Genomic DNA, 21,404 nt, shown 5'->3' with positions numbered 1-21,404 from the left:
GAAACGAGAGAGGGCGGGGCAACGCTGATCAAGCGCGGGAAAAACGCCGGGCTCCGAATTTTCACGAAGGGTGGCGGGGAAGAACGAAGGCGTGGCGGACCGCCGCACTGAAATGAACGTGGCGGAAACCCTGCTGGGTGTGTCCAACAGTTTCTGACACTCACCATCAGTGTGTAGTGATTCCCCCTGGGCTACCTTAGAAATAAATCATGTTCCCCTTTAGTTGTAATAACTTGATATTTTCATTTATGCTAACTCAAGTTTTCATTCAACATTACTTAAAAGATTTGAGCAATCTGCCTGCCTTAAATAAGTTATAGTATAACAAAAATAAAAAAGTTAAATCAACTTCAACTTAAGTTGTAATAACTTGATGTTTTAAGTTATGCTAACTTAAGTTTTCATTACCCATTACTTAACTTTTTTAAGGCGACCTGTTTCCTCAATTTTTTTTAAGTAAATTGAACTTATCCGGGCTTACAGTGCAGCATTGTGTAAGATAGCAATGAACATCATGACGTGCTTTGTGCAGGGTGTAAGATAGGACCCATAGTGTAGTTCCAGTGGACAATTAAACCTGAGTGTGTGTGTTTGTGTGTGTTAATTTTCTTCAAACTATCTCTTCAAACTAAAAGACAGGCCTTGCCGTTGTCCATTGAGCTGTGAGTTGTGAGCTGTGACTCTGTGTCCGATTATTTTTTACTCTCCTGGTCCCTGCATTCCAGCGCACGCCATGCCGATACTGTACATTATTCATGGCTTTTACAGAAAGCTGTTTGAACATGCAGGTCTGAAATACAAAAAAATGGTCACAGTTGACTTTTGCCATTTTTAGGCAGCAGAGGAGAGTTATCTCTGTGAAATATGGATGAGCGCACATCCAGGAGAAACCAGCACAGAAATATATTCATTATCTCTGCTGGGGTTCTTCACCCAGCTCCACGGTTAGGGTTGTCATGGAGACCCGAGTCTTTCGCTCTTGGTCCTCCGCTCTCGCCTGCCCCTGTTTTCCAGGTCAGGTTATGAACAGTTGAATGCTTTGCAGGTTTCTGTGACAGATGGGGTGCAACAGTTTAGCCTTCTACCTGTTGTCTGGCTTTTACTGCCTCAAAACGGACTAAAAAGACTTTTATCTTTTAGCTTGTCTGATTTGAGAGGATTATAAGATGGATAATGATTCTGATCATACTAGAATTAAGAATAGCCTCAGTTTGTAATTTTTAGATCAGTTTTATTTATTGTAACCCTCTGGGACCCATAAATGTACTGCCTATGCTGAGTTTTCTGATAATATCATTGTGATAAAGCAGTATAATATTGTTGAGACATTTTCTAAAGCTGCAAATTTCATTAAACGTGTTTTGCTTTGTGATGTGGTGCATAAATCATATAAGGAGTAACTATTAGAAGCTTGTAAACTGTGAATTCAAGAAAGTTTGCACATAGTCAGCAATGTTACTCATTCAAACTCTTTATACAAAATAAAGCTGACCATCTGTGCTTCTCAAAAACTGTTTTTTCCTAGTCTTCAACAATCCAGTTTTTGATGAGCCTGTGTACACTGCAGCCTCAGCTTTCTGTTCTTGGCAAGAAGTGGAAGTGGAGCCAGAGGAATTTTCCTAATTACACCATTCTGAGGAACTCAGTTCAGCAGAATGCTGATTCCAGGAGGTCAGCAGTTGAATAAATACTCAAATCAGCCCTTCCTGGCACCAGCAACTGAAATCTATTTTTCCCCTCATACTGTTGACCCATATCTGCATTATTGTATGCTGATATGTACGGATGCTGCATGATTAGCTGATTAGACAGGATATGTAGGTGTTCACTTTTACTACTTTTACTCAAATTTGATAATTTCCCTTTTCAAGCTTCATAATTTAAGTCTGTCACCTTCTGTTTTGTGTTTAAGAAGTGATATCCAAGCATTTAGTGTAAACAAAACATTTAAAAACATTAAAAAAGTAAGGTTGCACCAAAATAAAAACCAATGAAGTGAAACAATTTGATGAATATCATACAAATACTATTTTTTAACCCATTTCCATAGCTGCAGCGCACTGTTTGTGTGCTGCTGCCGATACCTGGCAACCCTGAGTGTGGAAATGGGACTAGGAGAATGGTGGTGGGCAGGGTTCTACAACCCACAAAGATTACCGTGACGTACTGCACACAGATTACCGTGACATACCACATAGTTTAAATAGGAGAATACTGGCTGAAGATCTTCTGTCAAGAACTGATAGTGCTTTAACTCCTTAAGTTAAACAAGTTTGCTTAATATCTGATGATACATAATGATCATGTTATTTCAAATTACTACAGACAATATTATAAACAAGTAAGTAAACAAGGAGAGAAACACAGTTCAAACTGCTTGAGGTCTAGTGCAAAGTTTCCACAATCAGTGATGGTTTAGAGAGACATGTCATCTGCTGGTGTTGATCCACTGTGTTCTGAAGTCAGTACAGTGTTTTCCCTAAAAATCTTACAGCACTTCATGCTTCCATCTGCTGACAACTTTTATGGAGATTTCATTTTCCAACAGGACTTGGCACACTACCCACACTGATTTTTGAGTTTTCATTGGCTGTAAGCCATAATCATCAACAATAAAAAAAATAGATCACTCTCTGTGTAATACAGAATAAAAATATATTTAGATATTGATATTTTTTGAAAGCCCTACTTACTCAGCTGAACACTGAAAATGCTTTTTTAGCCTTATTCGCCAAGTAATTTGGATGCATCCCTATTTTAAAGCACTGTGGCCAGGGTTTGAGGTTGTATTTGTGTGTGTGTGTGTGTGTGTTGTTTCTGCTGCATTAGGTTTGAGCTCTGCTATTTAGAGGAGTTAGAGTGTTCCCTAATGAAGATACAAGGCCAGTATTAAATGACCCCGCTACATAATTAAAACGTGTGAGATTTTAATTAAACCTCTAAAATCCCACCAAATATAGCCTGGCTTGACGTGTGATTCATCTCCTGGACAGTGATTTTGTGTGAAAGTGCACACTTCATTACGATATATTCACTTTTTTTTCTCGGTTGGATGCACGCTGTAATAAGCATGTCTCAATGACAGTTCAGTTATTTTACCTGTACAGACTGGTCAGACCCAAAAAGTAAAAAATCTGTCCAATCATATTTACTAAAGCATTTATACATTCATTAGAATACATTAGAATGATCAGCTGTAGATTTATTTTAATTTTTCCCAGTTTTATTTATTAGGGATGTGTTCTGTTCGACAAAATATATATATATATTTATTTATTTATTTTTTTACTGGACAGATAGCTCCTTAAGATGTGACATCTCGTTTTCAAGGGGGTTCTAAAACATACAATACAGTACAGTTATATATAAAAAAAAAAAAATACATTACTGAACAATAGGGGTGGGCGATATGGCCCTAAAATAATATCACAATATTTTGTGGTATTTTTACATTACATTACATTACATTACATTTGGCAGACGCTTTTGTCCGAAGCGACTTACAATAGTCAAGTACAATGTAAAATAAGTTTAAAGGTAAAACATCTTTGGATAGGGATAAAAGGAGGTCAAAGGGAAATAAAGGGATAGAGAACTGAAGGAAGGGAAGAAGGAAATGGGGTTAGAAGTAGTTAGTGTGTTAGAGGTGTTAGGAGAGTAAGTGCTCTTTGAAGAGCTCTGTCTTCAGGAGTCTCTTAAAGATAGTGAGAGATTCTCCTGATCTGGTAGTGGAAGGTAGTTTGTTCCACCATTGGGGAACTCTGTATGAGAACAGTCTGGATTGCTTTGTGTGAATGTTTGGCAAAGCGAGGCGACGTTCATTGGAGGAGCGCAGCGGCCGGGAGGTAGCGTAAGCCTTCAGGAGCGAGTGCAGGTAGGAAGGAGCCTGTTCTGTCATCACCTTGTAGGCGATTGTAAGAGCTTTGAATTTGATGCGAGCATCAACTGGTAGCCAATGGAGCTCAATGAGCAGCGGGGTGACATGTGCCCGTTTTGGTTGGTTGAAGACCAGACGTGCTGCTGCGTTCTGGATCATCTGGAGTGGTTTTACTACACAGGCCGGGAGGCCAGTTAGCAGGGCATTGCAGTAGTCGAGGCGTGAGATGACGACCGCTTGCACCAGGAGTTGGGTGGCCTGTTGCGTCAAGACCGGTCAAATTTTTCGGATGTTATAGAGCGCAAAGCGGCAGGACCGAGCAACTGAGGCCACATGGTGCGTGAAGGAGAGTTGGTCATCAACCAGAACACCCAGGTTCCTAGCGATAACAATATTCTTGGCAATATGACAAAAATAAATAAATAGAAAAATATATTTAAAAATAACAATTAAATGTTATTATTGCATACAAATTAATAATAGTATAGGCACACCTATATAAAAACTGAAATATTAAAAGAAAATACAAGAATTTTATCAGATTTGTAACAGAAGTCAATGATCCAGAATGTCGTGATACTAACAATGCACTTATATATCTCCATATATCCAGGATTAAAGTAAAATAAATGATACTGGGCAGATATAATCTCTAGTCTCTAGTAGAAAAATAATGTGAAATGAGAACAGTGTTAATTTTTCTTTTGCTAAAAACAGTAAAAACTGTAAAAAAAAAAAAAAAAAAAGTAGTACCCTGATGTGATAATTAAGGGTGGGAGATATGGCACGATATTTCAGGGTATAATATTGTTCACAATATTAAAAAATGTTGGCGGTATTATTGCATACGATACAATATGACACACCTCTACTGTACAGATATTAAGGCACCTAATAACATACTTATAAGTGATTTTTCTCAGCAGTAAAAGAGCTCATAGTGTAAAAACTCCAGATCCCATTAGAACAGATGAAGTATTTCTCATACTAAGGAAATTACTTCAGATTTTGTGAGCTAGTCTAAAGAATAAAGCTTACATTGGTGCCACATGCAGCGACTCTCTTTGGCCTATGGCTAAAATCATCTTTAGATCAGCGCAGTCAGTGATTAATACAGTCCCAACTCATAATCAGCAAGAACAGTACCTAATAAATCATTAATTAATCAGTAATTAAATGATTCATTTTAATTACATGACATCTGTCAATTGGTTCTGATGAACTTGTGGATAAAAATGTACAAAGAAATAGCCTGATTTTTAACAATCTCTCTTTTTTTGAGAACTATCTTCAGGAAAAAAAAAATAACCAAACCAAAACCAAAATAAGCTTACTTAAAACAGAAGGACTGTAATTTTCACATTCAAGCATGGTGGTGGTAGCATCATTTTCTGGGGCTAGCACTGGGGAGTTGAATTTCAAAGTCTACTGTCACATTCTGAAGCAGAGCCTGATCACCTCCCTTCGGAAACTGAGCCTCAGGACAGTTTTCCAACCCCATAATGACCCCAAACATGACACCTCCAAGATGACAACTGCTTTGCTGAGAAAGCTGAAGATAAAGGTGATGGACTTTGCCAAGTATCTCTCTAGACCTAAAACCAATTGAGCACCTGTGGGGCATCCTCACATGAAAGATGGAGGAGCGCAAAGGTCTCTATCGTCCTCCACCTCTGTGGTGTCGTCATGGAGGAGTGGAAGAGGAAGAGGATCAGTGGCAACCTATGAAGCTCTAGTGAACTCCATGCCCAAGAGAGTTACAGCAGGTGTGGAAAAAAATGATGGCCATCTGTAATACTCCATCCCATTACACTTCATTTTCCAAAACAGAATGGTTTGGAAAATATCTGGCCCACGGCCAAACTTAATTTCCAACCCCTGCTGTACACTGACTATACTGAATATACTTTGACAATACTTTACATTATATCAAAGTGTTGTATCTTCAGTGTTGTCCCTTCAAAATAAGATATTATAAATTATTAAAAAAAATTACTAGCATTGATCTAGTGCTAATATGTAATATCAGATCATTGCTGTTTGAAATCATTAAAAACTACATAGACAAAAGTATTGTGTCAGGTAGGGAGCAGCAAGGAGATGAGGAGAGTGGGTGCACTTGGAAGAATTTATTAAATTAAACAAAAAACAAACAAACAAGGAACCAAAAGAATGAAATAACAAAAAATAAGGAGAATATAGAGGTAGCAACAACACAGTTAACGGGAAACACCTGGGACGGGTAACAAGGGGGGCGGAGAGCTAGCTAATGTTATTGGGTTGAGAACTAAGGGTAGCGTAGCGTTAGCTAACATTAGTAGCAAGCTAGCTTATGTTAGCAGGGAGAGAACGAAGGTTATTGGAGTTAACTTTAGCGGCGAGTTAGCTAACATACTAATGCAAGCAGCAAGTTAGCTACGTTACCGGGGAGAGAACTAGAGTTAGCTAACATTAGCGTGGAGCTAGCTAACATGCTAACATGTTCTGCATCACAATGAAACAAAATTGAAAAATATATATATATAAAAATTAAAAAATGGGAAAGGTTTGATTTCCATTACAATAAATTAGTTTTTATTAAAGAAAATATGACTACATTTTTGGGCTTTAGATTATATTTATTGGAGTCTTAAAAAGTATTACATTTGACAAATGGAGCCAGAGCCCCGTATTGGGACACACCTCATAATCATTTAATTTCATAAGTGTTATAAACAGTCCTGTTACCACAGAACTCCAGTGTGGTACTGTAATAGGATTGCACCACTGCAACAAGCAGGTGTAACTAATGCTACAGCTGCATTGAGAGTGTGTGCTTTGGCTTTATAAGACACACTGTGACTATAATCAGTGCTCGGTATTCATTCTATCTTCAGTCCGTACACTACTTTATATTACATTATTGCACTTTTTTTTTTTTTTCATGGCGAGGATTTTTGTTCCCTATCTCCCGGAGACAATCAGTCACGTCACTAAAGACGAAGGACGTAAGAGTGTAAGAAGGGTCATAAAAGAAAAGTGCAGAAGCATTTATACTCCATCAAATTCCCTCCATTTATAGCAAATGGCGGCCCTCAGGGTTACCCGGCTCTGCGGGCAATAAAGCAGCCATAAGTGAGTCACCCCGAAACGAGGACTGTTATTATACCAATTCAACACCTCATTGCTCTCTTTTATTTATACAGACTCCCATTCATTACTGTTTAAAACGCAGCTTTTAACACAGTCTGCAAACAAGCATTACGCCAGAACATTAAAACCACCAGCATGTAAAGTGAATAACGTTGATTATCTCAGTGGTGAGAGCGGTGAGAATCTTTCAAGGGTTGGAATTTACATATTAGACAGCGAATGAAGCAAATAAGCAAATGAACAGTAAGTTCTACCAGGAAGACTCTAGAGGCAAGCGTGCAAAAATAACATCTGTAGTCTTTAATATTAGTGTTTTGCAACTTTCTGCATTTGCTTTTTTTTTTAAGTAAATTTAATTTCAGATAAGTTTAAGTAACTTCATCTCAGTGTCAAGACTTAAATGTTACATAGAGTAAATAAATGAACTTCAGACAATCCTTTTTTTTTAGTAAACATTAGTTCATTTATTTATGCTGAATCAATTCTTTCTTTTAGTAAACTTTACTTAATTTCTGCATACGATTTTACCTAATTACAATTACTTAATTTATACAATAGAACTCAAATAATTTATTATACATAATATATTATAATTCCTGAAATTTAAATATTAAAAAAAAAAACTCTTATTAAACATATTACACTGTCATAACAAATGAATGGCATGTATACTAAAAAGAATCCATGTGTTGAGACAGTGAGACTTGGTCTGTTTACAAAATATATCTTTGAGATTATGTAAAAATGTGAATGTGTGTTTTATATAAAAAATATTTTAATTCAAATTTAAATAAAAAATTTTAATGGTAATTAGGTAATATTGTATGCAGAAATTAAAGTTTAATAAAAGAAAGGATTGACTGAAGTTCAGTTCACGTATTTACTCAATGTAACATTTAAGTCTTGAAACCGAGTTGAAGTTACTTAAATTTACATTAAATTAAATTTACATAAAAAAAAGCAAATGCAGAAAGTTGCGAAACTTTTTTGGAGTAAATTTTACGCAGCATTTTTTTCAGTGCAGATGCTGTGGATAAAGCAGGGTGATCCGTGCAAAACAACTGCTACTTGGGCACAAGCTATAGGGACTGATTACTCTTGGCTGGGTTGCCTGGGTAAGGGTGTCTGATGTTTAAAGACCAGAAACACCCATAGACCCGAGGTTAATGGTGTTCCATCCAATCATTTCAGAAAGAGGTGAGTTAGTATGCAAGTATCCAACACTCAATAAACTCACTTATTCTCTGTTATCTGATTAATGCTAATCAGATTCTCACAGCAGTGCTCCAAAATCTAGTAGAAAGTAGGGCTGCAACCAATGAGTAATTTAGTAGTCGACTAATCTGGCCATTATTTTTCTCATTAGTCAATTAGTCAATTATTATTTCTGTCTCCTGTTTCTAGCATTCTCTACTTTCACTTGAAAACAATAAATACAACTGAATATGGATTTAAATGCCATTCAAAAGATTCAGAGCATCGCCATTTAAATGTGTAAAGTTGTGCTGTTTAGTGAGGTAATGTGTAATCTGTTGTGTTTGAGAACTTTTGGAGACTTTTGAATGGCAGAGTTGAGTGCAAACTATTTGAGTGAGCCCCTTTACCCTTCTCCCATTGTGTTTCAGTCACCAGCACTTTATGTAGTACATAAAGTACATAATTTACATTTATTTGACAATGAACATTTGGAGTCGATAATTTTTTATAATTGACATTATCAATAATATCGACTTATTGTTGCAGCCCTAGTAGAAAGTCATCCCTGGACAGTAGAGGCAGGTCTGTTGTTTTAATATGTTTGATTTCAGAAGAAACTATGGAAGAGCATTACCACTACTTTTGTCCATTTGTCTCAGTTGATCCACCATGTTCATCCCAAAACATACTGTATGCATTAGATTTGTGGTTCTTTAATCTGCAGCGTTTCCGCTGCACTGCCAACGGTAGATTGTCTTGTTAATTCCAGAAGGAAAAAAAGAAAGTCAGTGTAGCCATACTGAAAGTGAATGTTCTATATAAAGAGCAGCGCGGCGGTGGGAATAATCTTAAGGGTGGGAGAAGCTGTCAGCTGTGTCGAGCTCTGTACAGGTTACAGGATATATCACAGTAATTCTCTGCAGATCTCAGAACAAGTTGCTTTTGCCCCTGAGTTTTGTTTGCTAGGCTCCCTTGGGGCAGAATCTGGGTGTTCATGAGCTAACCCTAACAAGCAAGCAGATCCAGTCCCATCCCTCCTGCAACACTGATTGGTTGATTGATGAGCTGTGACGGCTGATAGGCATGGCTGTTCCTGATGTTGAAATATTTATAACTTTTCGCATTTTGTTTTGCCAGCCGCAAGTTTTTCCACTGGTTTATGCGAGACACGTGTTTTGTTTTTGTGGCAACGTGCAAGAACCAGTGTCTTAAAGCACAGTTCAGTCCAACATGCCAACGGCACTAACGAGGAGTGAGAGTGAACCGCCACCTGTAAACATTAAGCAAATATTAAGCAAAAATACTAAGCCTAAAATCCTAAATTTTGTAATAATGTAATTATGTAATAATTTGTCAGTGCGTCTTATAATCTGTTGCACCTTATATATGAATTTTACCAGTTAGGTATAAAGGAGCAGTAAAGCACTTTGCTGAAGTACAGCGTTATACAGGAGTTTCAGTTTAGTTCTCCAGCAGTATTAGCATTAGACACTAACTGTGCTAAGCACCAGCTTTTTTGCCGTTTAGAGGTGAGTATTATCAACTTGTAGCCTGCTTTTAACCTCGGCTAGTACTGCTGGAGCAGTATTAGCATTAGCCACTAACCGCACTAAGCACTAGCTCTTTCACCATTCAGAGCTGAGTATAATCGGCCTGTAGCCTGCTGCTAACCTTGGCTAGCATTGCTAACCACAGAAAGCGCTAGCTCTTTTGCTGTTCAGAAGTGAGTATTATTAGCCTGTAGCCTGCACAAGTGCCGACGAATATACATGTTATATTACCTGTATTATTATAATATTATTACCTTAATTATTGGGACATTCCAGGATTTTGGTACACTTCAGGGGTGGTCACTTCTGAAAATTTGATCTTCAATTTGAACATTTTTATTCATATATTTATTAAATACAGGTAATAGACTATCAAAAAGGTTGATTCGTCAAGCTCAGGTATCAAAGCAGTTTTTTTTATTAGATTATGCAATATATTTGGTAACTTACAGTAACAGGGTTGCGAGTAACAGGGTTGCAAATCTAGGCTAAGTTGTGGTTTACCCCAGGAACAGATGCTAACTGTAAAATTTAGCTATGTGTACAAGATCAAGGACAAACATGGTTATGTAAGTATATAAAGAAAAAATTGACTCTACTCATTATTAGTCTTACAATATGAGTAACAGGGTTGCATTCACTGAGTGACACACACAACTTGGACAAAAACATATTTGGAAAAAAAATTAAAACTTGTTAGAGCACTTACTCTTGGTCTTGCCATGTGGGCAGAAAATGTCCTTGTGATGTCACTTCCTTTGTGCCAGTAGACAAATATTTTTAACTCTAAAATTCCTTATGGTAACAGGGTTGTGCGCATGTTGTGGGACACAATTTAATAGCATAAAAACTGTAACATGCGATACAATGTAGAGCAAAGAAGTTGTTTTCATAGGTAAAGGAGATGCATATCAACAATATACAAGAGGAAGTCATTTATTTAGAGCTTATTTTAATTGTTAAATTTGCCAAAGGAGTTGGTCACCCAATGAGTGGGACGGTCTTTTGAATAATATCTAAGGAGCTTATTTTTCCACCATATTTTACAATTTGTCTTATAACAAGTACATTGTTCAATGTGTTTTGCAAGAATTCCCTCTCTTTCTACTTGCATCCATCCATGTCTCTGATTTGTTGTTCCAGGGTCCACATTTCAGTTTTGAGAGGCACAGGAATATTTTTTTACATTATCATGTAATATGGGAAATTTACAGGTATAAAATACTAATACGGGAGGACGGTAGGGAAAGAGGGTAAAATACAGTAGTTTCCCGGCCAAAACAGAAGATTTGACAGGTATGGGAATGAACCGCTATCTTATATCGCCCTGGCTTATTTGGCTCTCCAAATGATTCAGAACGCAGCAGCACGTCTGGTCTTCAACCAACCAAAACGGGCACATGTCACCCCGCTGCTCATTGAGCTCCACTGGCTACCAGTTGATGCTCGCATCAAATTCAAAACTCTTACAATCGCCTACAAGGTGATGACAGAACAGGCTCCTTCCTACCTGCACTCACTCCTGAAGGCTTACGCTACCTCCCGGCCGCTGCGCTCCTCCAATGAACGTCGCCTCGCTTTGCCAAACACTCACACAAAGCAATCCAGACTGTTCTCATACAGAGTTCCCCAATGGTGGAACAAACTACCTTCCACTACCAGATCAGGAGAATCTCTCGCTATCTTTAATAAACTCCTGAAGACAGAGCTCTTCAAAGAACACTTACTCTCCTAACACCTCTAACACACTAACTACTTCTAACCTAATTTCCTTCTTCCCCTCCTTCACTTCTCTATCCCTTTATTTCCCTTCGACGTGCTTTAAACCCTATCTAAAGATGTTTTACCTTTAAACTTCTATTACTTTTGTACTTCATTATTGTAAGTCGCTTTGGACAAAAGCGTCTGCCAAATGAAATGTAATGTAATGTAATGTAATGGCTTAACAGAACACTCAGCGTTCCTCAGTGTTGGCTAGCACTAGCGGTTAGCTGCTAATGATAATATTGCTGCACCCAGTCTAGTGGAAATCTGGAACTCTAAGCTAACTGTAAATAAACAGAAGGGCTTTATTCACCCAAATAGTTTTCAGAAGAGAAATCTGCATTAGTTTAACTTTAAAAGAAAATGTTTTCCTTTTTCAAAATTACAGTTTTATAGTGGGAAAAATACTGTACGCTAAATAGACAACAGTATTGTGACACCTAAAGAAGCTTTTTATAACACTTTATGAAACTTTCTAAACCCATAGTCATGCATGTGTAGTCTGTCCTCTATTGCTGGTCTAACTGCAGGTGTGAAGCTCTGCAGATCTTGATCAACAGAGCATTGGTTAGAGGTTTTTCTGCACTTTGCTCCTCAACACTCTGACACTCTGCTCTATAACTTTATGTGAGCTCTTTAGAACTGCCCATCTTCTTTTAGTAATGTTTGTAAACGCAGACTGCATGGCTGGGTGCATCTGTGGCAAAGTAAAAAATAATATGGGCCACGTCCAAACAGACCTTGTTTAAATATGAAGGCTTAGTTTTCCCACTATTATCATTCATGTATTTCGTGGTCTTGTTTCTCAAAGAAAAAGCAATTACAAAATTTTAATTAAAATATTTATTGAACACTGAACATTTTAACATCCAAGCAGACAAACTAACAAGGCATAATATAATGTAAAATAAATTATTCCTTTTTCCTGCATAAATTATTCAATCATAGAAAGAGATTTTTAGCCATAACTGTAACCAGATAATTAGTTTTCTTTACCTTCACCTTATTTTAATGTAATAAAATTAAGCAATAACTAAATAGTCTTCACTATATTGGACACCATAATTTATGCAGAGATATGGTTGCTCATAAAGTAACACAAACAGACTTTATCGTAACATGTGCAGATGAGTCAGATAAAGGAGAAGCCTAAAGCGCAGGGCACGCAGGGTTTGCATTGATATGCGACTTAGTACAGTGTTATCTTTTATGTTGCGTGTTGCAGATGGCCACAGACCCAATTATTTGTGGATAAATCCACAGTTGAATTCACAGTGAGAGGTTTAAGGCCAGTGTGACAACACTGCTAATGAAAATGTCCTGCAATGATTAACCATGAATTTGCATCCTGCCCGGCCTGTTGGCTCGGAGCAGTGAGTGTTTAGCTTAAATCGTGAGCCGCGTGACAATTGTGTGATGTGAAATAACAGGAAATATGGTTTTATTTGACTTGATTAAATGTATGCTGTTTCACTCTTGTATTAATCAGATGGGACAAATCTGTAGACAAAATACAGGTGTAACAAGTGGGAGGCAGGATGCAAATGCATGTTGATTTTATTTTCCAATGCAAAAAAACAACAAGAATCAGTAAAGAAGACTCACTATAAAACAAAGCACTAACAAGAAGACTGATATACAAACAAGCCAAAATAAGCAAACAAAGAAACAAACAAACTAAAGAGACTAACTAGAAAACAGAAATTTTGTAGACATAGAACTAAGGAAAACATGGGGTATTTATACACACAGGGAAACAGGAGACACCTGGAGAGGGAAACAAGAGGGCAGGGAAAACAAACAAGACAGGTGAGAACACTAATGACTGTGTGGGGCTAGGGTGGATACAAGGGAGGAGACAAGACAATAACACAACAGGGCCATGTGCTACTGGAACACATGGGGAGAACAACAAGACAGGAGAATAGACAGACAGGAGCAGAAATAAGAAAAATAGGGAAAACACAAGACCGACCTGGGCTAAGACGTGACAACAGACTTCTAGATAACTATTTTGTTTCCAATTACCAGATTCAAATACCAAGGTTTATTACAAATCAATTAAGAGTTAATTACATGTCTTGCCAATCAATTCTAAAGAGAGGTTCAAAGACTTGACACCAAATTACCAAGTCTTGGAACCTCTCTTTGGACTTGATCCCAAGTCTTGACACTCAAGTCCCAGGACTTTACACTCAAGTCCACAGTCAAGTCTCAAGTCTTGGTACTCAAGTCCCAGGACTTTACACTCAAGTCCATAGTCAAGTCTCAAGTCTTGGTACTCAAGTCCCAGGACTTTACACTCAAGTCCACAGTCAAGTCTCAAGTCATGACACTCAAGTCCCAGGTCTTGACATTCAAGTGCCCAGTCAAGTCCCAAGTCTTGATACTCAGCTCCCAAATCAAGTCCCAAGTCTTGCTACTTACTTTGAAATTCCAAACCTAGGCAGTCCTGAGTCAGGTTATAGATCTTCACACTCAAGTTCTCAGCCAAGTACCAAGTCTTGATGCTCAAGTCCCAGGTTTTGACACTCAAGTCCCCAGTCAAGTGCCAAGTCTTAACACTCATTTCCAAGTGAAATTCCAAACCTAGGCAATCCTGAGTCAGGTTATAGATCTTTACACTCAACTCCTTAGTCAGGTCCCAGGTTTTGATAATCAAGTCCTGGGTCAGGTTCCAGATCTTTACACTCAAATCCTGAGTCAGGTTCCAGATCTTGACACTCAAGTCTCAAGTCAAGTATCAAGTCTTGCTATTTAAGTCCCTAGTTTTGACACTCACGTCCCAAGTAAAGTTCCAAACCTAGGTAGTCCTGAGTCAAGTCCCAAGTCTTTAAACTCAAGTACTGAGTCAGGTTAAAGATCTTTACACTCAAGTCTCAAGTCATCAAATTTGTGACTCAAATCAGAGTCAAGCAAAGGTCATATATTGTTCCCCAGATCTGGTGAGCACACTATCATCACCTATATGAATTGCATCTTCTTAAACTTGACAGTGATTTTGATCTGTAAAAAAGGTTTGCGTGTTGTCCTCTGCATAGTAAATGCAACAGATTCCTTGGTTTGCATTTACTCTTCACTCCTTTTTTGCGTTAATCAACAATTACAGAAGATACAGGAATCAGCCTAATCATTTATTGTACCCAAATTGCTGCATGACACACGTCCACACAAAGGAGTCTGATTTTGCTTGCTCTTTTACCTGTAGACATAAAAGTCCCCCAGGTCTAATATCATATAATCACCCATATAGGATTGTGTCGTACATTGGACATTTTGGTGCTGACTGGAAGGGCATATATGTCTTTTCCTTGTTATCATAATTAGCCCTGTAGCTTCAGCACGGAAGTTAAAGAAACACCAAACACATCGTGACTTGTTATCTACATTTGGGGTAAAGGGAAGATTGTGAACTGTCTTTTTTAGTCAGCGGGTGTGTAAAGAGGCAGAGCACTGTGACTTACTGTCAGACCCGACGCCCCCGCGGAGCAGTGTGGGGAGATGGTTGTTGCTTTAGAAGCTGGCAGATTTTTTTGTACATGTTTTATGGTATCTGTATGCTGTTGACAGGCCTGTGTTTTGTTCCTCCTCCTACAGGGGCATTCCTGGAAAGAAGTGTGGCACCATTATTGTGAAGGCTGAGGAGCTGAACAACTGCAGAGTAAGTTTGCATGTGTCAAATGTCAGATTCCAGCATTGCATCAGGCCACAATTCCCATATCGGTACAACCTTACATAGAAGTGAAAACATACAAAAAATAAATAAAGGAAGTTGACCTATACATGCTCCACCCACAAATGTATTTAATAATGGCAGATAACGGTAGATTTGGCAAGCTTTGGAGGCCGAAGAACACAAAGTGGCCATTAACCCAATGTTACTGTTTTCTTAGATTACATTATTACTTTTAATTGGTGTCCAGTACAGTGTTTTCTGCAATATTAAACTGTATTTATCTTTCTATAGTCAAATAATAAGAATAAATTGAAGTGACAAACACTTCAAAGAAAACCCAGGAGAACCTAAATAGTGGCGTACAACAGTTCAATTCCAAAACTCCAAACTCCAAAAAAAAAAAATATATCATTATTAAACCCCTAAAACGGTATGAAAAACTTTGGGTACCCCTGATTGGTTGTTTGGATCAGCCATTTCAGTTAAATATATCATATACCAGATGAACACAGTGATATTTGAGAAGTGAAATAAGGTTTATAGGAATCACAGAAAGTGTGCAATAACTCTTTACAAAAAAATAGGCATACATTTGGGCATCCTTGCCATTTTATAGATTTGAATACCTTTACCACTAATTATTGGAACGCAACATTTGTTCCGTAAGCTCATTGACCCTTGCCCTACATATACAAGTGAACACAATAATGAGAAAGGGTTAATGTGAACAATTACAGGTTTTTCTCCTCTTTGTATTATCTTTGAAAAGTGGCAACATGGGAGTCTCAAACTACTCCCAAATGACCTGAAAACAAAGATTGTTTAACATCATGGTTTATGGGAATTATATAAAAAGCTATCTCAGAGATTTCAGCTGTCAGTTTCCACTATGAGGAACATAGTGAGGAAATGGAAGAAACACAGGCACAGTTCTAGTTAAAGCCTGAAGGGGCAAGAAAAGAATAATCTTAGATAAGCAGAGGAGAAGGATGGTGAACAGTCATAGTCAACCCACAGATCAGCTCCAAACACCTACATCATCATCTTGCTGCTGATGCAGGAGTCACTGTGCATCATTTAACTATTCAGCACACTTTGCACAAGGAGAGGCTGTTTGGGAGAGTAATTAATGCAGAAGAAGCCTTTTCTGAGCACATGCCACAAACAGAGTCGCGTAAGGTATGCTAAAGCTAAAGCACATTTAGACAAGCCAGCTTTATTTTGGAATAAGGTGATGTGGACTGATGAATCTAAAATTTTGAGTTATTTGGAGGGCGGTTATTTTTATGCATGGCGGCAAAAGAACACAGCATTCCAAGAAAAACACTTTACTGCTCCCCACAGTAAAATGTGGTGGTGGTTCCATCATGCTGTGGGGCTGAGTGATCAGTGCAGGTACTGGGAATCTTGTTAAAGTTGAGGGTCTCATGGATTTTAGTTAATATCTGCAGATTCTTAAAAACAATGTTCAAAAATCAGTCACACTGTTGAAGTTATGTCGTGGCTGAATACTTCAACAAGACAACGACCCAAAACACTGAACACTGCTCAAAATCTACTAAAGCATTCATGCAGAGGAACATATACAACATCCTGGAATGATCATCTCAGTCCCCAGACCTGAGTATAATTGAAAATCTGTGGTGTGATTTAAAGCGGGCTGTTTATGGTCATAAACCATCACATCTGACTGAACTGGAGACGTTTTGTAAAGAAGAATGATCCAAAATACCTTCAACCAGACTCTCATTGGAAGCTATAGGAAGCGTTTAGAGGCTGTTTTTCATGCAAAAGAAGGAGGATCTACTAAATATTAATGTAATTTTTCTGTTAGTATTGCCAAATTTATGCACCTTGCACACTTTCTGTAAATCATATACACTTTATTTCACTTCTCAAGTATCACTGTGTTCATCTGCTACAGGATATATTTAACTAAAATTGCTGATCCGAACAACCAATGATTTATAAAGGAAAATGTAAAGAAATATGAGGGGTGCCCAAACTTTTCCATACCACTGTAAACCCAGTTTACACCCAACTAGAGAAAGCCTTTAGCGGCTAATTGCAATGGCTACTTTAGAAGATGAATACCCATTTTGGGAGTGTAATGGTTTATTTCATAACAATGGGTTTCCCTTCAGACATTCTAATGATAGTTTGAAACAAAAAAGATAAGTGATGGCAGTGTACAGCTGTTGCACAATCTACTAATGAAGTACATTTATAACATAAATATCCAATAATTCAACCCACATCAGGAGACTGTCTGTTAAAGCCATGTAAACACATCCATCATTCCACAAATGAAACTCCTCCCCTTTCAGTGCATCATGCCAGAGTTAATCAATCCGAACAGTTGTTTTTGTGTCAGCATGGACTGCTGAAGCTGCCGCCTTCCACTAAAATTTGAAGAAATGCTCGATGACTTGTAAAATTGTGAATTTTTTGGCAGCCGCCATTTTTAGCACAGGACACAGAGAAGCTGAACAAATCAACAACTGGCTGCTGTGTAACGAGCAGATTTGCATATTCTGTCCATTCGGATTACTGAAATTAGCAATCAGGTTTCAGTCTGTCTAAGATGGAGATGCATTTGACTACTGAGTGTAAATGCATGTGGTTAAAATCTTTTCAGGATTCAATCCAGATTATAGTCACATGAAGTGACCAGGTGTAAACAGGTCTTAAGGCTCTTTTATACAGAGTATAATTTTTTTTGTGCGTAAATAACCAATATGACTTTTAATTTGGTAAAACCTTCACACCAATTTGTGTTTTTGCATCCTGTGTTCTATAAATGAGGTCGGACAGCCCACAGTTCTTATAAATGTAAATTATTTCAGTCTGTTTTCTATTAGTTCATTCGTTTCTCTTTCATTTCCTCCTCCACAATGGTCAAAAATGGTATCTGCTCAGGACTTTGGGTAAATATTATTTGGACTGGCGTAGCAAAACTTTTTGGAAGGTTCGTATCCCGTTACGTTTGGCATAAAACTAACACAAAATTTCAGAAAAAGAACATCATACTGAATGTAAAACATGGTGGTGGTAGAGTGATGATCTGGGGCTGCTTTGCTGCTTGAGGGCCTGGACAACTCATTTAATATGATGAAACCATAAATTCTGCTGTATATACCAAACAATACTGAAGGAAAATATCCGTCCATCTGTTCGTGACCTCAAGCTCAGGTGTACTTGGGTTCTGCAGCAGGACAATGATCCAAAACACACAAACTAATCTACCTCTGAATGAGTAATAAAAAACAAAAAAACTAAATGAAAGTTTTAGAGTGGGCTAGTCAAAGTCTGATTAAGAAGCTGTGGCTGATCTTAAACAAGACTTTTATGCTCAAAAAAACTACAATGTGGTGGGATTAAAACAATTCTGTAAATCGGTTATCGGTAAAGCTTGATTGCAGTTATTAGGTTAAGGGGTCAAATACTTTTTTCACGCAGGGCTTTTTCCTTTAATAAATGACATTATCATATAAAAAGTGCTTTTAATATTTACTCAGGTTATCTTTGTCTGATTTTAAAGTTTGTTTAATAATTGGATAAATATCATTAAGACAAAATAGCAAAAACATAAGAAACATGAGAAAATACTTTTTCAAGTCACTGTATAATGATCTGCATATGAATAAAATATTATGTTTTTGTATGTTTATCTCAGGGCAGTTTTGATGCTTTTCGAGAAATGAGAATGTTGTAATGTACTGAGTTAATGGAGGAAAGAAACTAAATAAAGAGTAGATACATATTCTAACCAGCTTAGAAAGCAGAGAAATGATAATGAAAACGATACATTAATTCTGCAGGGTTATTGATCACAGGGTTGTGGGTTTGATACCAGAATCCACAAAGTGGGCCATTGAGCAAGACCCTTAATGTGGTGTGACCATCGCTGTGGAAGTGAAAAATGACATTATATGCACACACACACACACACATGCATACATACATCATTTTACTGGAACACCTCTAGTTTTAGTCACATGAGATCAGAGAAAGAACAAATTAGTGGGCAGAGAGTGGGTAGATCATTTTTTTCATTTTGCAGAATGCAGAGACTTATTAGTTACTTCAGCGGGGGTCCTGTATTCTGCCCGATACTCTCAGGTCTTTTGCTGCCTAAGCTAAAATGGCACAAAGCCAGAAGCCCCTCAGGACAGACACAGATTCACTTCATTACGTGTCTTTGTTGTAAAACATGGTCTTCAGTAATAAATTATAAGGAGAGTAATTGAACCGTAATAAGGTTTTGTGTGTGTGTGTAAATACACACCTGCTGTGCATTCACCTCCACACACACTGTTTGCAGTGACAGGTCTGCAGGCCTCAGATCCCCACAGACAAACACTGCTACACAGCTACAGGCTGGAAAAGCACTCAGCTCACCTCGGAGCCAGGAGATCCAGCTGTGACACACACACACACACACACACACATACGCAGCCTGTCCTGGACAGAGGCCACCATGTTAGTTGGATAATAGTATTCCTGACCACGTCCAATTCCCTACCGGATCAGAGCACGCTGACAGCTGTCAGGGAGAGAGAGAGAAAGAACGAGAGAAGGAGAGAAAGAGAGATAGAGACGAGATGAGATGACATATAGAAAGAAATAGAGAATGTGAGATAGAAATATGAAGTTAGAAAAAGAGAGAGACAGTGAACAAGAGCATTAGAAAAAGAGAGAGACTGGGTGCAAGAGAAAGAGAAGACACTGAGCAAGACAGATATAGAGAGACAGAGAGCAAAAGAAAAAGAAAGAGAAATACTGATGGAGACAGGTATAAAGAGTGTAAGAGAAAAAAGAGACTGTGAGGGAAGCAGATATAGAGACAGACAGAATGCAAGAGAAAGATAGAAGGAGAGACTACAGGTGTAGAGAGAGAAAGATAGAAGGAGAGACTACAGGTGTAGAGAGAGAAAGATAGAAGGAGAGACTACAGGTGTAGAGAGAGAAAGAGTGCAAGAGATACTGTAAGAGAGGCAGATATATAGAGACATAAAAAATATAAAGAGAGCAAGAGTGTGAGAAAAGAGACTGTGAGGCAAACAGATAAAGGGAGAGAGATAGAGTGTGAGAAAAAGAGAGAGACTGTGAGGGAGGAGAGACACTGAGAGCAAGACAGATATAGAGAGACAGAGTGAGGGAAAAAGAAAGAGTAACTATGATGGAGACAGGTAAAAAGAGAGAAAGAGTGCAAGAGAAAGAGAGAGACCGTGAGAGAAGCAGATATAGAGAAAGACAGAGTGCAAGAGAAAGAGAGAGACCGTGAGAGAAGCAGATATAGAGAAAGACAGAGTGCAAGAGAAAGAGAGAAGGAGAGACTACAGGTGTAGAGAGAGAAAGAGTGCAAGAGATACTGTAAGGGAGGCAGATATAGAGAGACATAAAGAGATATAAAGAGAGCAAGAGTGTGAAAAAAGAGACTGTGAGGCAAACAGATAAAGAGAGAGATAGAGTGTGAGAGAAAGAGAGAGACTGTGAAGGAGACAGATAGAGAGTGAGCGAGAAAGAGAGACTGAGAGCAAGACAGATATAGAGAAAGAGTGGGAGAAAAGAAAGAGTAACTATGATAGAGACAGTTATAAAGAGAAAAAGGGGGCAAGAGAAAGAGAGAGACAGTTAGAGAGGCATAAACAGAAATATTAGAGAGAAAGAGAGACTAAAGGTATTGAGAGAAAAAGAGTTCGAGAAAGATTGTAAGGGAGACAGATAAAGAGTGAGATAGAGTGTGAGAGAAAGAGAAAGACTTTGTGGAAGACAGATAGAGAGATAAAGAGAGAGACAGTGAGCGAAAAGGAGAGACTTAGAGGGAGGCCGATATATAGAGAGACAAAAAGCGAGAAATAGAGAGACAGTAAGGGAGACAGATATAGATAGAGAAGGAGAACAAGAGAGACAGCAAAGGGGACACAAAGAGAGAGAGAGAGACAGTGAGCGAGAAAGAGATACAATGAGGGACACAAATATACAGATCTAGAGAGTGAGGCATATAGAGACACAGTGAGAGAGACAGATATAGAGAGAAAAAAGAGAGAGACTGAAAGAGACAGACAGAGAGAAATAGAGAGATAATGAGGAAAACTAAAAAAAATAGAGAGAGAGACAGTGAGAAATAGAAAGAGAAAGAGAGAGACAGTGAGGGAGACGGATATAGAGAGAGTTCGGCTAGTGTGCCCTCTTGTGCATGTGT

At 38.1% G+C, this 21,404-nt stretch overlaps 1 protein-coding gene across 2 annotated transcripts in view; it reads left to right on the top strand.

Annotated features, from left to right (window-relative positions):
• LOC103023221 (copine-8) overlaps positions 1–21,404 on the top strand; it is a 226,914-nt gene that overhangs the window by 112,446 nt on the left and 93,064 nt on the right. For both annotated transcript variants that reach the window (XM_022671345.2, XM_022671344.2), the window contains exon 7: positions 15,118–15,181. In XM_022671345.2, coding sequence (XP_022527066.1) covers positions 15,118–15,181 — 64 coding nt within the window. The remainder of the gene's footprint in view (positions 1–15,117; positions 15,182–21,404) is intronic.

Source organism: Astyanax mexicanus, chromosome 2 (assembly GCF_023375975.1).
Source record: "Astyanax mexicanus isolate ESR-SI-001 chromosome 2, AstMex3_surface, whole genome shotgun sequence".
Lineage (NCBI taxonomy): Eukaryota > Metazoa > Chordata > Actinopteri > Characiformes > Acestrorhamphidae > Astyanax > Astyanax mexicanus.
Note: the sequence above shows the minus strand (reverse complement) of the source record. Positions and strands in the feature narration are given on the sequence as shown.